The sequence below is a fragment of the Dryobates pubescens genome, chromosome 2 (assembly GCF_014839835.1).
Source record: "Dryobates pubescens isolate bDryPub1 chromosome 2, bDryPub1.pri, whole genome shotgun sequence".
NCBI lineage: Eukaryota > Metazoa > Chordata > Aves > Piciformes > Picidae > Dryobates > Dryobates pubescens.
Window position 1 is genome coordinate 21551742 of NC_071613.1, and position 24407 is coordinate 21576148.

The following is a 24407-nucleotide window of genomic DNA, read 5'->3' on the forward strand; positions in this document are numbered from 1 at the left end:
TCTGTGACACAGACAGCAAAGTCTCAGGCAACCCTATCACCGGCTAGGTCCAGTCAAAACCAGTAACTGGTACACCAGTTCCTACTGGTATTTGCATATGCGTGTGCCAACGGAAGCAGAGCCCACTTCCTGTGGCTTTTACACAAGTACACACCTCAGCCCGCCTGACAGTCTCTCACGTACTAAGGTCGTAAGTGGGTCTTCAGAACCTATTGCTTTAGGGCGTCCAGAAGCAATAAACGTTAAATGATTTTACCTTCTTTTAAAGACCCCTTTTGAGGATACAAAATAGCCTAAGCGCACACTTTACAAGGAGGTTGAAACCAGAGTTTTAAAACAACTGCAATTTGTTCGCCAGATTGACTTCCTCCATGAAGCAATCCAACCAGCTTCCCCAGAATTTGCAAACATCCCATTTAGAGATTTGCCATAAAGGCAACAGCAGAGGGTTTTAAGAGTTTGAAATGTAACTGCAGTGTTGCACCATTAAAGTTAGAGGATTCATTTTCTTTATGCTATGGTAACTGCTGTGTGCGTGGTGAGTGCACTGGCTAAGTCCTGCTGTCACAGCAGTAGTTAGGCTAAGATGAAAGCTATCTAGGTGAAGATGAGATACAGTATTCTTAAAGACTTCAGAGTATGTTACACCATGCAGCTGGCACAAGATACACTTAGTAAGAATCAGAGCAGCTTTTCACCTGTGACTCCTGCTCACTTGACTTTCCATCTAGATTTTTAGCATTTTGAGTTGTGGATATTTTTGACAAAAGAAGTCCAACATCTTTCCTCTCTCCCACAAATCTCCACCATCTCTTTAAAGTTCCAGACTGTCCCCTTGCTCAGTTCTAACATGATTTCAAATTCTTCTGCCAAATAACAACACAAGACATAGAAATTATCTGTTTTGTTGAGAAGTGTTCTTTGTGCAGTATGGAAAACAAGCAGCATTCCTAACATACCAGATGACCCACAGGAGTAAAGTTAAATGACTGACTACAATTAAGATGGTTTAGGTTATTATAGCACGTGATGCCAAGAAGTAAATGACAGTGCTTATGACAGTAAATGTTTGCCTCCTTAGCTTTTGTGTGTCTTTATCCAGCCTTTTCAAGGCCAGGATCTGCTCTACTCTCCCTTTAAGTTCTGAAAACCAAATAAATACTAAAAACTCTTCACTGCATGCATGTTATGGTTATCTGTTTATATAATGTCATAGAAGCATGTCTGGTACTTAGAGAAGGGTATAATTGGCAGGACTCCACCCTGAGGACTTTGGAATTTCACCTAGATACACCGCCATAGAGAATGACAAACAAAGGGTGGAGTAGGGGGAATGGCAGGCTGAAGGTCACAACAGTACAGTATCATGAACTGTGCTTATTACCAATGTATATATCTGGCCATTAATTGCTATTTTTTTAATTAACCGAGAGGTGTTAGCTTCATAATTCCCATTCTTAACTGCTCTCACTTTCCTTATTAACTATGGATAACAAAACTGGTCTTTTACAGTCTCTGGAGGCTTTCATGACAAGAACTCATTTGACCAGTTCTGATCAAGAACTTCTTGATCAGCTATTCATGTGACAAAGCTACGGTGTACACATCACATGGATCAGAGCAATAGATGTTTTAGGAAGCTAACCTTGTGGGAAGAGCACAGCTCCCTCCAGGAGTGCTGATTCCAACTCAAACAAGTCAGGAGGTTGATGTGATTTGGACTGAATAGGCAGCAACCTGCACATCTCAGCAGATAATTGTGTCACTAGAATGGGGAGTAAGTGCACATTAACAACCACTTAGATGGAAGCAGAGAATGTCTGAGCTGCCTTCTCCAGCTCTTTTGTGTTAACTTCTTTGACAAGACATTGACAAGGCAAGATCCTGACCTGTAGGGCCATAAAAGAGATCAAAAACCATGAGGCAAAAGACTAGCTCTACCACACTCCAGGGCAGTACAAGCTTAAGTAATGAAACAACATACACAAAACAAGACCTTAACTGAGCATCTTCACTGTCCAGCAGTTCAAACATCACAGGGAAATATCCACACATTCTACATGTTGCTTCTAATACTGCAGCCTTCAAGAAGCAAGAGGAAATCTGCCTGCAAAGAGGATGACTGCTGTCATCAAGTATGCAGAAGTATTTGCATGGCAGAAGAGCATGGAGCTGGCACACCAGAGCACCACACAGAGATGTAGGCCAACTGAAAAACGTGCTGATTTAAATCATAGTGTAATGCATAAGCATGTCTTAGGGGGACACTCCTGTACTTACTGACACTGATTGTGGTTTCTATCACTCTGGGGATAAAATAAGCAGCACCTTCCCCAAGTCCCACAAACCACTGCCCTGTGGACATTAGCCATGCTCCAAGCATCTACAAGACAGCTGTTAGCTGAAGCAACTTCTCCAATACAAAATGTCAACCTAAGCCATGAAATATTCAAAGCATAGAATGAGGTTTTCCCACAGGCCTCTCAGAATCTGCAGCAGCCAGTTCTGCACATGACTTAATGATGGAATACAGACATCCCCCCCTCATCCAGAAAGAATTGCTGTGTGTGTATATAACAGAGGTTGCTTTTAAAAAAATGTCTTTATTTTGCCCATGCCAAAATGTCGGCAGGAATGCCAGCATCCTTGCACAGAGGAGCTAAGCAACTGAAGGCAATCCTCAGTGCAATGGGCAAAGTCTCCCTGTTCCACTCAGTCACTGCTTACTTACCATAGTCATCCCAGTGTCACCCAGCACCAGCCTCACACAAACTCCAGCCTGAGGAAAAAATGAACAGCTGCTCAATACTTGGCATCAGTTATCAGTGATCCGGAGAACAGTGTCTGGAGAGCCTAAGATTGAGAATGATGACAGAGAACAGTCTGAAAGGGCTGAAGTCTCAAATCTCTTCTTTTGCCACAGCATCTCCCCTTCAGTGATTCAGGTCAGCTTGTGGTAGCAGCAAGATAACACAAAATTACTTCCTAAAACAAAGGATTTTAAATAAAGAAACCACTTCAATATTAGATTCTGCAAAGCACAAGATGACAACTTGCCATTTAACCATTCCTAGAGCAAAGGTCTCCTTGGACTGTGTCTTGGTAGCCTAAGTGCTGCATGAAGACCAGTATTTCTTACTGAAACTACTATTACCTGCTAGAAAAGCAGCAGGGTATCTTCTTAAAGACAGAAAGCTGTGCTTTCCCCTGAAGGTATTTCCCTATGGAAACTGTGCTTTCCTGTGTGGCAGCTGCTGTGGTAAGGGACATCACAGCCATTTCTGATGCCCCATTCAAGAGCAGAGACTCTTACGTGCAGTTCTCCAACACTCCAATATGTTGACTGCAGTGCCTGGTGCTTTTTCTTATGGCTTTTGATTCATATGTAGTCCTTATTCAAATTATGCTATGTATGGCTGCTGGAATCTCATTTCTTCCCCTTCCAAAATCATGGCTTGTAACATGCCAGGCTCCATAGGCCATGAGAAGTCACAGTGACAAGGTGATGTATGAGAGAGAGTCTTGTGCTTTCTCTGGAGGTTTTTAAGTGCCCTGAAGGACACAGGATGGTCTCAAGAGGCACTAATTTTAGAAATGTTACAGTCCATTCAAAGGCACAATAAAAGGGCTGATTCCCAAAGTGGATTTTGTAAGAAGATTTATTTTACTTAAGTGATTTCATGATGAAACATGGTCTTAAACAAAATAGAGATCAGTATGAAAATAAATTATACACAGAAAAAAATCTTTTCCCCAGATGTTTTTGAGCAATGGGAGATACAACACAACAGTCCTGTACTCAGCCAAGCAGATCACCACATAGATCTGTGAGCACTCACATCATTTTTCATTCCTTGAAGTGAGGCACAATGGAAGATGCTGTGTGCCCTTGCAACAACCTCAAACACATTCTGTACCTGCACTCTCTGTCTCCACAGAAAAGAAGTGAAATGTGACACAGTGTAAACAGAGAAGAGGACACACACCACCCTAGTGCCTGAAGCACGTATTTCCCATTTAGTGTTTGTGAAAGAGGGACCAAATTCCTATGAAGCTTGAACTGGCCTGTAGGAAGATAGAAAAGTTTGGTACTGTATTTGGTACACAGCCTTGTGAACACTTAACTGAAAGGGATGGAAAGGATTAAAAAATACACCACGTGTTCAGCTTGAAGCTTAGAAATAAACACACACACTGTATTCTCAGTGCCTGAAAATCTTTAAAAACAAAGAGCTTGGTATAAAATTAGATCAAGTAGTTGTCAAAAATGAGGGAGATGCACCTATTTACCTGGTAGATTCTGGATGCCTGCATCCCCAGTACAAAGACTTGTAAAACTAAATGTGCCTTCAGACATGCTGAACAACCCCAATTGTAGCCTGGCAAGAGCCAGAATGTGGAACTGTGCCAGTATCCCACACCACATCCCTACCTTCTTTTGCTCTCAGGTTTTGCCATAATGCACTGCACCAGGTCTCAGCAGTACAATTGTTCAGTCAGTTATAAAAGAAAGCAGCCTTGCCGGTCAGGATTCACAGATGGATGTGTAGTCCCAGGAGAAACAGTACAAAGGAAAAGTGTCCTCCTAAATGGATGTATTTACTTAGTATTACCACAATTCTTGTCTCTCCCTGCCATGCTGACAACAGACAGCAGACTCCCGAGTGCTACAGAATCATTGCAGAAAAACATCCTGCTGGAACTGTGGAACCATTATGGTCCAACGTACTAATTGTCTTCTCAGTTAGGACTTCAAGACTGTATAAAACTCTTACCATCTCAGTTACCATGCTGAAGAGGAAAACTTGCAAGGAATCTTTCTTGTGACTCTTATACTGACTTACCTAATAGTCTTGGCTTTTAGGTGAAGAATGAAGTCCACCTTTAGGCAAAGAAACAGATCCAGCAATCTCCCTGCCCTCTTATGCAGCGTTTTCTTCTAATGCCATCAGAGCGTGGAGTAGAGAATGTTTTCATTGTCTCACCTAAACTTCAGAAACATTGTATCAGTCCCTCTCTTGGTGGAAATTCAGGGCTCTTACACAACCAGAGTACAACCTCCAGTCATCTAAGAAACAAAATCTCTGTTTCCACTCATCTAAAACATTAGGGATTTGGCCCATCACATTTCAAATGGAAGTCAGCTTCAGCAAGGATGGTTTACCAGGTGCCATTTCTCTTGCCAATGCAGGTAGTAACAAACACAGTAATTATTTGTACAAATAATAAGAGTAAAGAGGCCTTCCAGACACTGCCCTTGTTTTATTTCAAAGTCTTCATTTTCCTGAGAGTAATCCAAATTAAAAAAACAACAGTAAACAACACCCCCCACCCCCACCCCATACAGAATAAGTTTTCTGATAGTAGGGTTTTCAAACCCTAATCATTAGGTGAACTACACCTTGCAGTGGAAGGAACACTGATATGTTTAAGGTAAACAGTCATGTTAGCTTAATTGTCAAGGAAAATACCCCTTTTTTTGTGTGCCCAGTGGTTAGCACAGCTCACTGTCCTGCTCCCTACTCACACAGCATAGTCCTCTTCCTTTCCCTGCTTTTTCAGTCCTGCTTTCACTCCGGCGCTGCTCCATGGCTGTACTTTGTATGCCGTAGCTGCTGTGGGGAGCTGCCCTATCTTATCATTGTAGCACCTACAATTACAATCCTTCCTTGGCATTATTTATGAGGCTTCAGAGATTGATTTGCTTATTCATACAGCCATCTCTTTTAAAATTACTCATCTGACTGCAGTCAGAATGACAACCAAATATGCTGTCTCAGCAAAATCCCATCACCCTGACTTACATGGCTAGAAGAATATATCTATAAAAAAATGTAATTCTCATTTGAAATGAGAGGTGCCAAACAGTAGTGGAATATGTCACAAGCTGCATTGGGCAGGCAATAGATATAAACAAGCTTTTAGAAGAAAGCAGGTTTCTGCTGTGTGTTTTGTTTTTTTAACTGCTCACAATCTGCATGTTAAACAGTGATTCTGTCACCTCTCTGAACTGAAGGGAGCTGCTTTGGTTGCAGACATTGCTTTAATACTTGATGAGGAAATAACTCCACCATCTTACTCTGATGCTGCAGCTACCCTCAGCATAGGTGGTCAGCAATCATCTCTGGGTGATTGTAGGATTATGTGCAATTAACAGGAAGAGGCTGTCAGGCTTTGGGCTCCCTTCCACACTCAGCACAACTGCTAAGAGACCTGTCAGAATACAGCTATAGTTGTATTATTATTGTTGTGGGTGGTTTTGTTGTTGTTGTTATTGTTATCATCATTGTTCTGCAGTGTGAGCAACATTCCAGCTCTGGAGCCCCCAATACAACAAGGACATGGAACTGTTAGCGTGGGTCCAGAGGAGGACCACAAGATCGATCAAGAACCTCTTCTGTGAGGACAGGCTGAGGGAGTTGGGGCTGTTCAGCCTGGAGAAGAGAAGGCTCTGGGAACACCTTAGAGCAGCCTTGCAGTACCTTAAGGGGGCTGCAGGAGACCTGGAATGGGACCTTTCACAAAAGCTCAGAGTGACAGAATGAGGGGTAATGGCTTCAAACTAGAAGAAACTGTATTGAGATGAGACATTAGGAAGAAATTCTTCCCCACAAGTGTGGTGAAGCACTGGAACAGGTTGCCCAGAGGAATTGTGGAGGCTCCAGTCCTGGAAGTGTGGAAAGGCAGGCTGGATGGGGCCTTGAGCAACCTTGTCTAGTAGAAGGTGTCCCTGCCCATGGCAAAGCCTGGGAAGTCAAGGCCTAAATAATATTTCACCTTGCACAGAGTAAAATTAATTTAGAAAATAGCAGAAATAATTGAATAAAACACATTCATAGCACTGAACATTCTAAACAGTAGTAATCTGGTACTGTAACAGGTCAGTCTGAAAAGGAAGCTGATGAATTTCTGTGGTTGGATTTGTAATTTTGTGTACTGCTACCAAAAAAAGGCTGTCAAAAGGCTTTTAGCCTTACTGCCTTTACAATAAGGTTCTCCTTTCTCCTTGTCATCTTTTTAATGCATACTCATTTTTCCAGCAAACAACAAGCAATTTCAAATTCAACCTCCTAAATTATTTTTTAATGTAAAATATTTAGGCCAGAAGTTCAGACCAGTCTAACAGCAGATGCTGTGTCGCAAGAAGGGGGCCATTCCTCAACAATGCTGTGCTGTGCTAATAAAATGGTAAAGGATTTGTTACCTGCAGTTGGCAAGTTAGTCAACACGTAACATCTTGGCAGGTCTGTTCTGTACTGCATAACTGAGCCAAAATACAAACTGTTGAAGAAGCCAGGTTTGAGTTATTACACTGAAATTTTGCTTGGGAGTTCAATTTGCTTGCCCAGGGAGGTGAGGATGAGAAGGGACCAGCAGTGATGGTTGTGTGTTAATACTGTGAGGGAAACATTACAGCTAAGTCTCTAATCTTACCACTGGAGGCTGAACTTGTGCTCAATTCCCATTAGCGCTAGCAAAAGGAAATTACTCCTCCACATAAAACCAGTGTCAAGAAAAACACAACTATCGGTATAATTTAATACAAATATGTTTCAGTCACTGAAAAGAATAAACTTTGCGCTACGGGACATGAACTTAGACTCCTGCTGTGAAGAGGAAATCTCCCAGCCCAGACAGTGCCTGCAAGGGCCTCCATAACCTCTGCATCCACCACCGCAGAAATTCAGTGACCATCTGCCATTGATCCTCCTGAGATTACATTTAGCAACCAGAAAATATCCTTACAAATGTCTCAGAAGGAAGCTTTTGCGTTGTTTTGTTTTTACTTTTAAAAGGATTATAAAAATACATGAGAAACCTAAAAACTCTTTTCTGTCCTATAATTTTAAACTGAGCAAATGACCAGTCCCAGTGCTCTGCCAGTGTAACTCATGCCAGGAACTCTGTCTGATGTCCTGCCAGCCTGCTGCTGCCTAGATCTTCACTTTCCCTGAAGATTACATACACTCACCAGACTGTCTGACCCAACGTTAACTGCTTCAGTGTGGAGCTCAGGTGGTGCCCAGCATGGATTTCACCTCAGGTACTCTCAAATCTACATGAACACCTTTCTGTGGTAGGCTCACTATGAAGCAAATGAAAATCACATTTAAAAGCAAAAAAAGGCAAAAATTTGATGAATGCTATGGGAAAATACCAGGCAGAGGTGGGGGAAATATTTTGCTTCTGGTCAGCAGGATTGTGTGTTAAATTGGCAGGGGGGTTGGGTTGAAAGAAGGCTTTGCCCTGCTGCCATGCAAGGTGCTGCTGACAAGGTGTCAGAGGTGTCAGATGTCTCCTGTGCAAACGCTGCTGCCCTGACTGCTGCTGGCTCACAGATTCTGAACAGCACGTGACCACAGCATAATTTCACTCATTACACACCAAACTGGTGTCCAAGAGGGTTCTGGTTATACCAACTGCTAGCAGTGACAGAGAAAAGCACACCCAGGCCCTGGGAAGAGGTGAGCCTGGCCCTGGGGCCATGCTGCCAGTCAGACCAGGTGGGCTGTGAGGACCTGCCAGTGGCTTTTTGACTTGCAGTGCATGGCTACAGAGCAGGAAATGCGGGCTTCTCACTTCAACTCTTGTTGGGATCTCTCTGGCCAGATGTGGCTAATGAAGATGCTGCAGGTTAAGTTAGTCCAAGCTGTCTGTCACACTGTAGCTGAAGGGAAACTTTTTTCTACTTGAGGTTTGCTGGTTTTACTTCCCTAGATGCAAAGCTCCTTCAGCACCATCTGGAAGAGCTCTGAGGAGTTCTCAGTCTCTATCTTGACCCTCATGGCTGCCACAGCATGCCATAAGCAAAAGTACCATGCGTGCCTGTTGCAGTCATCTGCAGGACACGGAAGTTGGCTTTCACTTGGGTTATGTTTAAGTAGAACAGCTTCGCACACTGAAGGGAGGATATTCCAAGCAGTAAGAGACAAGCTCTGGCTTCCCTCCCTGCTAATCTCTCAGAGAAACACTGCTTCCAGCACTCCAAAGAGCCAGCAGCCAAGTGCTTGAGGCATCACAGGCAGCCACACTTGGGCACCTAAGTCCTCATAATTTTTAAACAGCTTTCTTCTGGTACCTCTAATGTGATGGTGGCAGCAAACAGGGAAGCAGCAGTTTCTCCCTCCATCTCTCTTTGTCCTGATGATACAAGGTTTTGACTTTTTATCTTGTTGTGAACTTACAGCTGCCCCATCTAGTGACTCTGTCACATCTTCAGAGGATTCCAGCTCAACATGACTGACACCAGTTATGTTTACATGCATAAATACAGAAAAAAATGTGTGCAGTAGAGATAGTTAAATAAAAATTGACAAGATGCATTTATTGTTTTAGTTTTGTACAAAAGCATAACTTAAAAGGCAGACTAGTAGAAACTTCCTTTGTCCCAAATGTTTAAACTTTTCATTCCAAAGAGTTTCTGGTTCAGAACTTGTAGATACAGTTTCCACCTGGGAAATCTCCTTTTTAGACCACAAGTAACACAGTATAGTAAAATCAGATTTCTGCAGTCCTTCAGCCAATCCAAAGTTGCATTCTGCTTCAAGTGCCGGAGTTTGAGCTACTCAGTAGGTGGATCACATGGAACATGAGCCATGCTGGAGTGACCTGATGAGAAGTCAGCTTTGCCTACTGCTCATTCATGTTCTGAGAAGAGATGTGTGCTGGAGTCTGTGACATGCAAACCTAGCAAAGGCTGATAAATACATGTGTAAAAAGAGGGTGGTGTGCCTGGATTTCTCTGTGCTACTTCACAGCAGCCAGAAGTAGCCTAAGAAAACCTATGTTACATAAGCGAGTCCAGATGTCATGCAGAAGCTCACCTGCTCCTGAACCAAGAGAGTGCTTTCGCTCTGGTCTGGCAGGTGGGCTCTCCTTGGCACAGCTAACACTTTCTCAGCAAGCCCATAGGGTTTTCTCAGTCTCACTGCCACCAGCACAGCTGCACCTGCCTTCTGCCTTGGAGGGTGGTGTGGCAGTCTGTGCCACACAGATGTCTTCATAGATGCTCACTTCTGCAAGAACATGCAGCACACCTCCCTGAGATGCCCTTTCAAGAGTCTCCAAAGTTAGAACATGACTTCAAAGCTACTTTTCCCACCGAACAGGGCTCGCTGTGCTTCGGTGCTCTCATGAGGAGGGCTGGCACAACATGGGATCCATGTCCTCATCATCCAGTACGCAACTGCAACTTCCTGGAATTTTACAAGCTGGTGGATGTGCTGTATGACAGCAGCTGTACATGAAACAGGGCACAGCTGCACCGACGTGTTCCATGAGACTAGCTAGAGGAAAGTACCAAAAAATAGACGCGAGCAAGCCTCGTGTAGTTTGGCAAAATTAAGTGTAACAAAATCAGTGCCCATGCAGCGTTTGCTATGCTGTAAAAAATCGTTCAAATAATGTTTGATAAGAAAACTATGTACTAGTGAAAATCCAAGCTCAGACACTATGAACAGCTTACATCTTGTAGGTGTTCGCTTACAGGGGACAGTGGTGTTATGACCGGTGGCTCACCTCAAGGTAGGTGACTGACAGGTTTCCAAAGGAGCCTGTGTTTTATGGTGCTGTACAAATAAAAAGGTGTGGGGAGCGTACGAAATATCTGTATTAAACTCCGCCGCCTTAAGTTACCCAGTGCATGAAAAATGACCCCAATGCATTTAAAATAAATGCATATTACAATATCACAGATAATATTATAAAATTATTACTTATGTGCGCAGTCCTGCTAGCTACAGACATGGCACTGTGAAGAAAGCCTGGTTCCTAAGCGCTGTTATAGATTCTCGAGAGTGATGTGGATTGCTATCAGTCAGATCATGATGTCCCTTCAACTTTGGTACATTCAGTGCAAAAAGATTTCGGGGAGTTCTTTTTACTCTTATAAAAATAAAAGGCATTTTTTTCCCTTGAGAGTGCTTGAAGAATAAACATTAGCAGAATGTCTGTCCAAGCATGGAAAGTGAAAAGAACAGAAACAGTGGTTTAGTTTGCTCGTTTCCTGTTTACACTCTAAGAAACAGAATATAAGGAACCTATAAAAATAAACAGAAGTCACTGTGTTAGGGTTTGTGGCATTTTTCCTGATATGCTAGTTTCTTCTTAAAATAGTTTCCATGCAGTATAAAGCATAAAATCAGTCTTATAAGTGAGTAAGTTCATGGTAACAGCTCATCTTTTGTCATACACACCACTGGCAAACACAATTCCACAAACCTCCTTAAATGCAGGCCTTTGTTGTTACATCCTCTGTTGCTGACTCTCCTTCCAATTCACTTCTGCCCCAGGCACTGGAGCTCTGTAGGGCACACCATGCAGGCACTCGTAGTCTTAGGTAAAGGAAGTACTGGATATATTATAGTAACACAGGGCATAAAGTCATGTACCTTCATGAGTGAAAAAAAGAAATTTAAAAGGTTTGCTGTATAGGTGTCTGATAATTGACTGGGGAGGTATGGGGCTGAGTGATTGCACATTTTGACTTGAACTTTCTGTTGGGCCACTTGGATGAAATCCAGTTTTTGTGTATGTGTCAGTATTGCAGAGGCCAGGTTAATCTCAACATGGGGTCACGCTCCTTGTTTGCTCTGAACATCAACCTAAGAAGCCTGGCTGTCCTGAAAAGACATGGATTGCAAGACTTGGGTTTCCCTGTACATCAGGCACACGCTAGTTTGGCTGTAGAGAATTCTGTCACTACCACAATGCTGTTTGAATTGCTTCATGAGCTCTTTCATTGAACCATGTTATTTGAATTGCACCGTGAAACAATTTTCCACCAGGAAATCCATCAGGTTCATTCATTTCTTGAGAAGTCAGATCCACCAAAGTCCAATCTGCTGGGCACTGTGGTTTGTGTTTCACTCAAGTCCAAAAGTACTTGTCTCTTCAACTGCTGTCAACAGTTTTTCATATAACATAGAGAATGATGGATAAGGGGGAAGGTCCAGGCGATTGAAACAAGTGTGAGCCCTGAGGGGAGAAAAATAAAAAGAGAGAAGGTGAAGAAGTGCAGTGTTTGAGAAGTTCAAAAGAGAACAGAGACTGGTGTGTGCTTGTGTAGAGATGGGCAGGTAGCATTCTTCCAGAAGACTTTGTTCTGCCAAATGATGTTTTCCAATAGAACAGGGAGTGAGGTCTAATCTACTTTTTCTAATTAAAATCAGCCAATACGCAGCATTTCTGAAGGTCTTTAGAAGCACAGTGGCAGCCCACAAGGCACCAGATAGATTTTATCCATTAAATGTGCACAAGAAAAGAACGACAGCACATGGCACCATTCCAACAGTCTCTGCTCTGGAATCCTGGCTTTAAGTGGTTCTTCCAAGAACTGTATTTGTTCTGTGCTGCTGCCACTTGAATACTCTGTTTGTGATCAGAAACAAGGCATTTCAGTGCATTGCATATGTGTGAGGTCTTAGATCTGACAAACTGTTAACAAACACGCTAACTATAGAGGAAACAATCCCACAGCAGGTAAAGGACAGACAAACTGGATGCTCTTCCTTCTGCATTTGTTTGGCAGGGGGACTGTGTTCTTGGTAGGCTGCTGCTTGCGCTGATTTACTCTTTGTACACACCTGGCCCTGTAAGCCAATGACCTTTACAATGGTACCTCTTGTAATTGCACTGAACTGCACTGTGCCTCCAACACTCCACCCTGCCTTCTTCAGAGGTCAACCACGTCAGTTATTTCTCCATTTCTGAAGTCCATCTATTTCATTTTTTTGGAGACACTTAGAAGTGACTTTCAGAACCTCTTTCAGGGAATAAAAATGGTGCTAATAAAGGTTTCTCTTCATAGTAGAATAATGGACGTAATTTCCTGGCCTCAGGGCAGGCTATGAATAACACTTTGTAAAACATTGTTGTGGCTGAACTTGCTCTAGTTATGCCTTTGCGTAACCATTAATGTGAGGGGTTCTTGAGGGGGAAATGATGAGAGAAGTTGGGAGAAGCATCTTTTCTGCTCTGAGGTTTTGTACCAAAACCTCTATTCTGACCAATTGTAGAGGATGAAAACCTGTTTGTATTTTGGCCAATTTCTGTTCATTTGCAGTAAAATACATTTCAGAGTTGTTCAAGTGGCCTGCCCTTCATTGGTACTAAGTGTAAATGTGCAGCATCACATCAGTGGAAGGACTGAAGAGATTTAATTGCTGCATTTCCTACAGAGTACAGTAAACCCCCATGAAAAGTAGTAATTCTCGTTTTGAAGGAAGAAGATTATTTAGACCAAGCAGCAAATGGGTAACTGGAGCTCAGTGATCCTTTGAGCTCAGTGTAGAGTATGGAAGAGTCTTGGGCAATCAACAGCCTAACCACATGCTTCTGCTGCATGGGGCTGAGAGCCACTCATTAGAACTATGGATCATGCTATGTGGGTTGCAAAACCACAATCTGTGAAAGACATGCTATATAATTAGCAAGGGATTCCTTACAAACTGGTTTACTTGGAAGACAGCACATTGTTTACATTTATTAAGAGAACTGAGCTTTATCTTAATTTTGAGGGCAGTTTTGAAAATGCAATCACCTACTTTGGAAAGCCAAGTCATTAGAAAAGACAAAAAGCTACTATCTCTGTTCTCTGAGGGAATCCACTCTTTTCTCAGCCTCAGAGGCAACCTTACAAGCAGCTCAGGAAGAAAGGTTTTTTCCCTCTGAACAGTATTTTGCCATTCCAACATTTCACACCACATGGGCACTGAGTGTTCATCTTCCTGGACTCACATTTTATGACAACCTGCAATTTAGATTGCTAGTCAATTTCCTCTTCATTTGATTACAGTAATGATTACAGTAATAAAATAGAGTTACTTTGGGTTAAAATCCAGCAGTGAGACACAAATACTATTTGCATGTAATTCATCAGATACACCTAATATATAACATGCAGGGATGAACAAGGAACCAAATTCTCAGCATGTGAGTGAAATGGAAGACAAACAGTCCCTCTCCTGACTTAGTGCCATCTCTACCACAGTGTGAAAGAAGGAAGTGGCATCAGGGATAGCAATAATTAAGCTAAACTTGTAGTGATTGTCCTTTCAGGGCTTTTTACATGCTAGAATGGTACAAGCTAGGCAACCTGACATGCACCTCACAGAAATCTTTTTGCTTTGCTTCAGCAGACCTGGTTGCACAGCAGTTGGAACAGTAGGAATTAGGTAAACACCTAGTGAATACCTGAGTGTTATATTCACAGCTGCTCAGACCACAATCACACACCTCCGTAACTGGATTAGTTGCCTTCCCTGTCTCAAGATCAGGAAGAAGTAATGGGAACAGGTGTTTTGTGTTACCAGTAGTGCAATAGTTTCTTTTTAAAAAGAGGAAGAGATTTGAGGGCCACTAACTGGTTGAGTTCCAGCTTGTGCCACCCAATAAAATCAAAAGGGCATTTTGCAAAGTGTAACTGCTATGAGTGAGGGTGCTTCAACACAACTGCTTTTGTTACCTGAGAATCAGTTACAGAGTCCACAGGGGCAGCACTCTCAGCAGACCCAGATGTGTGTTCACATGTGCAAGGTTTGTCTGCAGACCTCCTCAGAAGTTTGCTGCTTGGGCTTGTAGTTAGTGATTCCTCACCTCCAAGCCAGTACTACCTGGTGTCTGCACAGCAAGTCTTTGAAACTGACAAGGTGCAGGCTGAAGCTACACTAGAACTAGACATATAAGAATGCAAATCCTGCTTGCTGCTCAGGGCTTAGCTCTTTCAAGCATAAACATGGAGGCTCGTTTACTGTTTATGAGACCAAGGTTCCCCATGTATGAATGCCAGGAACTGCCAGCTCATGACAACTGGAGATGTTTGTCATACATAGTTGCTTTTGTTTTACCAGAACAAGTGTGCTGTTCATTTATTGTAATTCTCACTCTTGTATGTTAAAAACTATCCACAGAGACAAAACAAAACCAAGGGAACCTTCAATGAAACTTCAAGAGCACAATACATTCTCCTAAGGATTCAGTTTCCTCTCACACTGTCTGAGCACTCCATGGTAACAAAGATCCAAGGTACATTTCTCCACGTTGCACCAGAGGAAGCAGTTTTGTTATGCAGCTTGTTGCAACCAAGGCTCCACATAACCTTCTCGGAGGAAATTCTGAGTTTTCTGCTCTGGCATGTCATGACCTTTTCCATGCTACAAGCTGTGCTTGTTGGCACAAGGAATTTCAATATTCAAGAATATGTGGAAAGACTCCCAAGCATCTCTTTTCTTACTTAAAACTGTTTTAAAAAATAAATAAAATCTTGTATTTGGAAGTTAAAAATTATTATTTAAAAATGAAAGGCCTCTCTTTTTAAACTGAATCAAAGCTAGTCTATAGGTCAGTCACAACCAAACTATACAGCAGGCCCAGCAGGTTCCCAAAAGATACTATTTATTTGAAATAACAGCTTTCAGAATTTGATTGTCATCACTCTTCAGCTGCCCAGCTCTCATTTCTATTGTATGCTGTACAGAAAGATGTAATTTTTAAAGCCTACTTATTGGGCCTGTGGATTTCAGTGTCACTTCAGGATCCTTTACCTTCTCAGAAGCCAACCCAAGAGACATCTCTGCCTCTGACATTATGCTGAAGGAGGGAGCTAAGTGTTGTTGGTCAGAGAAACAGTCTGTGTGTCCACCCTGTGTCTACGAAGACACTGCGAACACAAGTTATTCCTGAAGAATCCTTTTTGAGGAATGGGCTGTGATTAGGGTTGAATTTCCTCCATGGCTTATCCTGGCCCCAAACTATTGCTACAGGGTATACATATAAGCAACAGGCTAAGGCTGAGATCTAGTTAAGTACAGTCAGTTCACACACACCCCACACACTAACCTGTATCTTACTGTATTAACTCCTAGAGGCTACAGAATTATAAAGGTGGCCAAAAGGAAATCTTCTAGAAGATGACCAGTATGATCACAATGAAGACTAGCACCTGTAATTTTTTGTCAGTGAAATGTCCATGCTATGTGTTTAGAAACACGAGTGACACAAGAGTCTAGTGTTGGTATTGTTTCCATGGAGCTCTGCAAACAACTCTTTCTCCTGACTTCACAAAAATGGAAAAGTTAGGAGAGCTACTTTTTCTTTTTTTAATCTTCTCACTCTCCTCCTCTAAACCTGCCATTATCCAATTTGAATGCTGCCTCTTGCCTGCAAGGGCTTGTAGAGGCCTGCTTTCCTGTCTTGGACTCTGACTGCTCCTTTACCCTCCTCACTATTTCAATTGAACCTATCTGGAAATCTTCACCTTTTCTAGGCCCTGTGCTGCCTCTTCAGGCAAATGATACCTTCCTCAAAATACAGCTCTTCTGCAGTTCACAACTTGTCTCTTCTGTGTCTGTTAACATTCCTCATGTGACACATCACTAAACTACACTATGAAAGCTGTGTCTCCCTAATGCAAAAATCCTGACACTAGCATTGACTAACAGTCACAAGGCCATTTAGTTGTAATTCTAATTAATTTTTGCTCCTACTGATGAACTGCATGTTCAGGAAGTAAATACCTGCATGTTTGATCAAATAACAAAGTCAAATACAGGAGGAGTTACCGTTCTTACATAACTTTCTATGAGAAAGATGTCAGGCACACTTACAGTTCCTTAGCTCTCTTGTGAGAGCAAATAGAGTTCAATGAAAAATGGATGCTGCAGGCACTGGAATGAGGAAAGGAAGGGGGAAAAAGAAAGGATAATCTATCTGCATATTCCGTTTAAACTTCTATTTCTCAAACAGCTCTTCTGTTAACCTAGTAACTGAAATTCTCAAGCATCTCTAACATCAACACACCCACAGCTGTACCTTGGAAGAGCAGTGATCTTGCCCCACTTCTCTACGCAGAACCTTCTGGGACCATTGCTTCCCCGCAGAGAGGCAAATCCTTCGTAAGGGATGCTGGATGTGCCTGTAACAAACTGCCAGCACAAATAACACATCAGGGATACAGGGCACGCAGAAGGTGTGGCTCAGAAATTCACTTCCAGCAGCATACCTGCTGGAGTCCTTGTCTAAAAACATCAGCAAAACAAGGAAATTTGTGAGGCATGAGGGATAAATGCTTCTTGAAATGGAGGATGAGGGAAAATGGACCATTTCCTGATAGGTTCCAGAAAAGGAAACTTACCAGATTAATTTCCTTCAAAGGTTTCTCCTTGAAAGAGTAATTATGCTACATGAAAACTGTAGAGTGAAAGACTATAAATATCAAGCTACTTAAATTAAGTGAGCTTTTTGCTGTCATCCTTATTCTATATTAAGATAAACACATAAGAAAGTAACAATGTGTGACAACGGCTTCATCACCTGCCTTTTTGGCCAGGTGGATTTCAGTGTCTTTAGAAACCATTGCTAATTACTACATTTAGTACTACAGTATGCAGAAAAGAACTGAATGGTGAAAGTGAGGTAGAATGCCCAGTAACATTGGCTGAAATGCTGTCTGCTGAGCAGATATTCTTCTACTGAGAGGTTTTTAGTCCTTCAGCAGCAGGATTCTGCAGCCTGACTTAGTGAAAATGGACTTGGACCAGCTTTGGGGGTTTCATCATCATTTTCTCATTTGAGGCACTTTAATATCCATCTAAGCTGTCTCCTTCCTGATCTGTACAAATACCACTAGAATTTCTACTTTTAAAAAAGTACTACCTAATGATACAACCAATTGCAAGGTTTTCTTTTTCTTTCTTGGCTAGTCTTACTGTACTTTTAATCAAATACCAGTAAAGGATTATTGACAACAGATACTGTACCTTGAATATATTTTTAAACTTACAAGTCTATAAAATAGCTGTGAGCTTGAGTCACTCAAAATGATTGCAGCTGGCCTCTGCAGATAGTCAGGTTATTCCCACTAGCCAACATCATCACCACCATTTTGGGATGTAATAAGCCTGGATGGGACTGGTTTAGCACTGAATTTTAATGATGTAGTTTGTATGAACAGATCAGCTGGCTTCATACCTGTAAAAGTCTCAGCCGTTGTTCATTGTTGAACCTTTCCACAGCAGCCCAGAACCACCGAATCACAATGTGATTGTCGTGATAACCTGTTAAAGCAAACAGAGCCTTTATACCTTCAGATGCTACCAAGTGGTTGAGAGAAGAGTTAGGAAGGTTTTGCTGCTTCAGTCCTAAACACAGTAATGCTGTATTTCTTAGCTGACTGCAGCAAAAGGCAAGAGGTGAGAGGAGGAGAATACTCCTAAAATGCTTTAAAATCTTAAAGGCTGCAAAGTCTCTTTTGCAAGCACTTCTTCTATTGATCCATCACCAACAGGAATGCCAATTCTTAAAATATTCCAATGCTGTGTTATCTAGCTAAAGCTATGAACAATGCTGCAGCCATCTCCCAAAGCAGCTGCCAAATCTCCCATTGCTCCTGAATGATCTTAACCACCAGCCACTTACTGGAATCACTTCTAACCTCCTGTCATCTTTGAGAGTAGAAAAGAGGCAGATCCTTCTAAGGATGGTTACTATCTCCATTTGGATCCAGTGTCTGGGTGGTTCTCCACTAGTGTGGAGGGGAGCACAGTACTTTCCCTGGAGAAGACTCCTCTGCTATGCTGTCCAGGCAAGAACAGAAGTGAAGAGCTGGGTGGGGAAGGCATGAGGCAAACTAAAATGGATAAATTACCTTCTCCTAAGACAAACAGAACTACAGACATTTGGAAGTTACTACAGATGCATCTCATGGGATGGTCCTTTAGTGCCTCTGAAAGTGGGTAATTCCAGGCCCCAACTCTGTCAGTGAACAAGTCCAAATTCAGGTTACCTCCTCTATACTCTGTGTTATTTCTCCAGTCGCTCAAGTCAATTTCTGCTGTTCCAGCTATAACCAGTTCCAGTTCTCTGGCATCAAACACAGACACGAGCCTTGCATCAACTACCTGTGAAAGAAAATAAAATCCAGAGCAACATCTCTCATGTATTGTTTTTTGACTCCCTGTGAAAGGTTTGTCAGCTACTAAGCATTTATCAGGCGTATCTCCCTCATGAATGGAAATAATTAACACCTTTTTCCTTTTTAAAGGCAGATGAAAGGACTTTCTTTTGGACTGTAGTTCCATTCAATTTCATTAGATGATAACAGTGATAGGGAGAGAATTTTATTGGCAAACAATATAGAATAATTTCAGGGCAAATTAAGATCAATACATTCAATCTCACTGTCCATATTACAACAGGTAAGAGAATAGAATAGAATAGAATAAAGCAGGTTGGAAGAGACCTTCAAGATCATCGTGTCCAACCTATCATCCAACACCACCTAATCAACTAAACCATGCAACCAAGCACCCCATCAAATCTCCTCCTGAACACCACCAATGATGGTGACTCCACCACCTCCTCAGGCAGCCCATTCCAATGGGCAATCACTCCCTCTGTGTAAAACTTCCTCCTAACCTCCAGCCTAAACCTCCCCTGGCGCAGCCTGAGACTGTGTCCTCTTGTTCTGGTGCTGGTTGCCTGGGAGAAGAGACCAACCTCTGCCTGTCTACAACCTCCCTTCAGGTAGCTGTAGAGAGCAATAAGGTCACCCCTGAGTCTCCTCTTCTCCAGGCTAAGCAACCCCAGCTCCCTCAGTCTCTCCTCACAGGGCTTGTGTTCCAAGCCCCTCACCAACTTTGTTGCCCTTCTCTGGACATGCTCCAGAAAGTCAACTTCCTTCCTAAACTGAGGGGCCCGGAACTGGACACAGTAAAATTACCTCACTCAGACTGCCACGTTACACTGAGCACAGCACCAGAAAGGTCACTTCAGTAAGCAACCTATTTGTATCACTGCATCATTATACATGCCTCTGCTTTATGGGACTCTGCATCTGGGAAACATGTATGAGGAGGAAAGTTATTTGGGGAGGATAAAGGAAGAAAGTAAATTTCATTTTGGTATTCTGTACCTCATAGAAACCACGAACTAAACTTTCTGTTTGTTGTACAACTCCTCTCTCAATTCTCCATTTCACCATTCTTTCTATATATTCTTTCTTGTTCTTTTCAGTGACTGGGATGTTGGCACCTCCTGGCTTTAGCTCCCGTTCTGTGATCTTAGGAAAAAAGACAACCAAATGACAACACAGTAATTTAAGGACAAAACAAGAATTTGACTAATTTGAATTTAAGTTGAAGTAATCTCTCAAGAGCACTGTCCAAGTCTGACTATAACAACCTGGAATAAACAATTATTTTTTATTTTTTATTTTTTATTTATAAAATAATATTTAAAATCCATGTAGTTTGAAGAAATTCCTTATCTCATATGAGGAACAAACTGAGAAGAAACAACCTTTACAGCAACTACAGGATTGAAGTCTTCTAAATAGTATCATAACAAAGATGTTGTAATAGCTCTGAGTGCTAACTCTGCTGAAATTAAATTCAGGTGAATGACCTCCAGCAGAGCAATCCAAAATGTTGGTATTTCAGATAAGTCTCTAGAAAATCTCCTCAACCAGGAAGACATGCTTGGCCAGTTACAAATAGTAATTCCTCCTTAGAGTTCAATGCAATCAGACTTTTGTGAAAACAACTTGAAATCAGCATGGAATGACAATCATTCTTCTGTCCAAACAAATGTTTATCTAGCACCAGAAGACACAAAGGAAATTAAATGAAGAGTCTTGTGTACCTGACCAAAAACTTCTTCATTTACAGTAAATGTGAGATCTAGGATATCGTGTATATCATTGTCTTTCATCCACTGCAAACTCTGGTGAAACTCCTCATCCAGATATTCCAGGTCACTGAGGTCACAGAGTCTAACATAAACAAAAAGAAAATACACAAATACAGATGAGGACAGCAGCATGTGCTCAGTAACTGAACTCAGATAGGACAGTCCTGAAAACAGGCTGGGAATGGGAAGCCAAGAGGGAAACAAAGAGAATAAAGGCAGCACTACTTCAAATTTCTGTTTACTTGCCTAGTAACAGCAGTTACTGTATGCGACACAGTCCCAGAACTTATTAACTTGAAGACATGTTGCTTTTTAAGCTTATAGTGAACTGTTCCATGTTTGCCCTGAACAGTATTTTGGGATGATGAAAATACACAAATTGAAGAGGCAAAAAGTCCAAACCATAAAAGAAATGCTGAGTTTTTACAAGGAGCAACTCACATACTTTTTGCAAAGTAACTACAATGCCACCTCCCTTGTCTCTTCTTGGTGCCAAGGCCTGTCCAACATCCTGCTTACCACGAAAACATCTGCTTACCTTTTGCCCTGTTTTCCCTGGCCTGGTCTTTCTTTTACAAGGCCAATTGCCCCGTGCTGTCTTGAACAGTTACTACTCCCAGCTTTGAACACCTGCTAATGACACTTAAGGCTGTGGCAGTGATTTCTGCCATTTTTCTTATCCTCCTAAACTTTTCTTCAGTGAAACAGGACACTGGGGCTATTCACTAGGTACCGTGCTTTCCCCTGCCTGCTTCTGTCCTTGGATCCACATAAAGTCAGAAGCAAGCAACTACACTTGTGCTATAGTTTAAGTGCCATCCTGCATTAACAGCCTCTACTAACAAAGCTGAAAGTTGCTGGATTTGGCAGTGTCCTGTCTGCAGAGGTAGCCTGGATGGCTCATCAGTTCTGAAGGAATTGAAGGTCTTGGAAGGGGAAGTTGCATCAATTAGGCTGTGTACAAAGATGCCCTCATTCTAAATTTTGCTGTTTAGTAAAAGTTAAACAACTAATTTAATTTGGCAGCCACACATTATTAGTATTAAAGGCCATGCAGAGTATATCCTTACCCTTATTAAAATGCTTCTGTTAGGCTTTAGGTACTTAAAAGATAGAGGTGCACTAGGACTGGATGTCTTACTCCATGCTACTAGAATGTATGACATTTAGTGGGGAAAAAAAAAATCCCACCAGACTTCTCAAAACAGTTTTCAAATGGAAGACAAGAAGTGAAGCACCTTGAACTCATTAGGTCTTAAATTCCAGGCATGCTGAGCAAAGGCAGCTTTCATTGTTTCCACCAGAAGAGGAGCAGTAGTTCTGAAAACAGTCTGAAATATAGCAGAGTAAAGCTCCTCAAAATGGAGACTGCCAGCAATCAGGCTACCTCTGAGATGGGTCTTGCAGTCTAAGTTACAAAGTGATTCATAGCCTATCCTGTGAGTCATTACAAAACAAAGGAATGAGAACTCTATCAATATCTGGAATAAAACCACACCATTTCATGGCAGCCTGTCTGCTTGGACAATCAAATGTCACAATGGCACAAAATGGCACAGTCCACAGGGAAGGAACCAAATAAAAAGGAGAGAGAAAAGGCTACTCACATTCGGAGGAGGGCTTTATAAAAGGGTCTTGTGAAAAAGGCATCTAGCAAATACTGATGTATCAGAGCAAGACCAAGAATTCGACCACTAAACCTGAACCTGGAAGAGAAAGAGTTACAATTGTTACACTAAAACTCTGTGGTTTGTGCACTGCTCCGTCATCAAAACTTGCACACATTTCCAAACAGCATTTTTAGATCAGATAACTATGTCTAAATTGTGGGCTAGATTTTGTTTGGGGTTTTGTTGTTGTTGGGTTTTTGTGGGGGTTTTTTGGTGTGGGTTGTTTTGGTTTTTGTTTTTTTACTTCTGTTTCTTTTGCATCTCAGTAAGGCACAGAAAAAAATTTAGGTCTGCAGGGTGTGGAAAATCCCTCAGATACCCAAGGTGCAACTTCTCAAAGACTTCAGATCCCTGTTAGCCCAATGGAGCCCTGCCAGACCAGCCTCTTTATGGAAGCCTGCCTTCCAAATGATAGCCACTGACCACTTTCTTTTTACACATCCCACATAGGATTACCTTGCCTTTGTGTTACTGAGAGGCCAAAGGTTTTTCTACCCTTTCCCAGCCTGACTGCTCTTGCTGCATGTTCTTCCTGCTTTCAGTGCCTCTGTGCTCCCTCTTTTGACTGGTAATTATGGAGTTCTGCATGTATTTTCACAAACAGTGGCTGGAAGCTTTTTTTGTGTGTATCATAGTGCTGTCTAACCTTCTGTGAATGGAATCTAAATTATCTCCTCCCTTCCCCTCTCTCTCTTCCCCAACTACTTTCATTTTGCTGGGTGTGTAAGGGTTGGGGGAAGAGTGAGACAGGTCAGATGGCAGCAGTTTTGAAATAGCAGGGTCTTTGTAAATATTCCCATGCGAATGAAGATGCATTGTGAAAAAATCCTCCACATCTCTGGAGCCAGATTTAAGTCTAATGTTTTTTTTGAAGAAAATAATGTTTCTTAAGCTTTCCATTTAAACATTCTCAGCAATGTTTCTCTTGGAAGGATTATGGCTTTTTTATAGCTGCCAGTACACAGGGTTTGCAATAAGAGGATGTGACCTGCAGAGCCTCCTCCTTCTACCCATAACTGCTTGTCACAGCTGCATTCCTGAATTCCTGCTGAGGCTGTACAGTGCTTCCACCTGCACAAGCACTCCCAGAAAGAGAAGGGATCATGCCTCCCTCACCCCCAAGGTCTCCAGTTCAGCACTGCAGAAGCCATGGAAGAATACAAAATACTGGCAAAGCTGCACAGAATGGACAGTTATTCTTTCCTTTTGGCTATACTGCTCTGTTCAGACCACTGCAGTAATGCAGCATATGACATTTGAGTTCCAACAGGTAGGTTGCTTCACCTAACCGAACTGGCTGCAGACACCCATCTAATGTTCTGTTAAAGGTAGCAATGAGACTCCTTTCTGATGTTCACTCTTGTTAATTGGCTCCAAGAAATAAGACACCAGTACATAACTCTCCTACACAGACAAGCAGCCGTCATTCTGCTACTGCTGTGTTCTAAATAGCTACTCACCAGAATTCTGTTAATATTCACAGCACAGCTTTACTGTGATGCCATGGCTTAATGAACTGAGGGTGGCTTAAACTGGCTTGTAATTTTGAACATGGGGTCATATAAAAATCCTTGATAAGTGTTTTAAAAGGCATGCACAAACTTTGCTTCAGAGCTCTGTAACCAGTAGCACTTCCCCCTGCCCACAAAAATAAGACACCTCCACAGATTTCCTTCCAGTGTTGGGTATTTTCCACTGAGGAGACCTCTACACTCTTTAGGAAGACTCAAACAAGCAGCATACTGTAACACATGTTTGGTATCTCCCCTCATCTCCTTAGCTGGCAAGAAGCCAACATTTCATTCTTTTTTTTAATGCACTAGAGGCTAATAGTGCTTTTGTGAAGTGACTGTTAATGTGCAAGAAGCACAGAGAGCTGTGTTGTGAGACATGTTCCAAACCAGAGTTTTGCTGACTTTGTGAGAAATAAGATCATTTCAAACCACAAGAGGGGAAAAAAAAAAATAAAACACAAAACAAACCCCAAACCAAAAACCCAACCATCATCAAAGTCTAACAAAATACAGTTAATTTGCTGCTGGTTAGAAAGAT

The 24407-nt window shown here is 42.0% G+C and overlaps 1 protein-coding gene across 1 annotated transcript in view; it reads right to left on the reverse strand.

Annotated features, from left to right (window-relative positions):
* Window positions 1-11081: 11081 nt before the first annotated feature.
* Window positions 11082-24407, reverse strand: part of HECW2 (HECT, C2 and WW domain containing E3 ubiquitin protein ligase 2) — a 158138-nt gene continuing 144812 nt past the window's right edge. The window contains exons 23-29 of the mRNA XM_054171707.1: window positions 22293-22391; window positions 20638-20767; window positions 19910-20056; window positions 18782-18896; window positions 17968-18053; window positions 16810-16922; window positions 11082-11976 (exon numbers count right to left, since the gene is read on the reverse strand). Of these exons, the coding sequence (XP_054027682.1) occupies window positions 11865-11976; window positions 16810-16922; window positions 17968-18053; window positions 18782-18896; window positions 19910-20056; window positions 20638-20767; window positions 22293-22391 (802 nt within the window). The 3' untranslated portion in view covers window positions 11082-11864. The remainder of the gene's footprint in view (window positions 11977-16809; window positions 16923-17967; window positions 18054-18781; window positions 18897-19909; window positions 20057-20637; window positions 20768-22292; window positions 22392-24407) is intronic.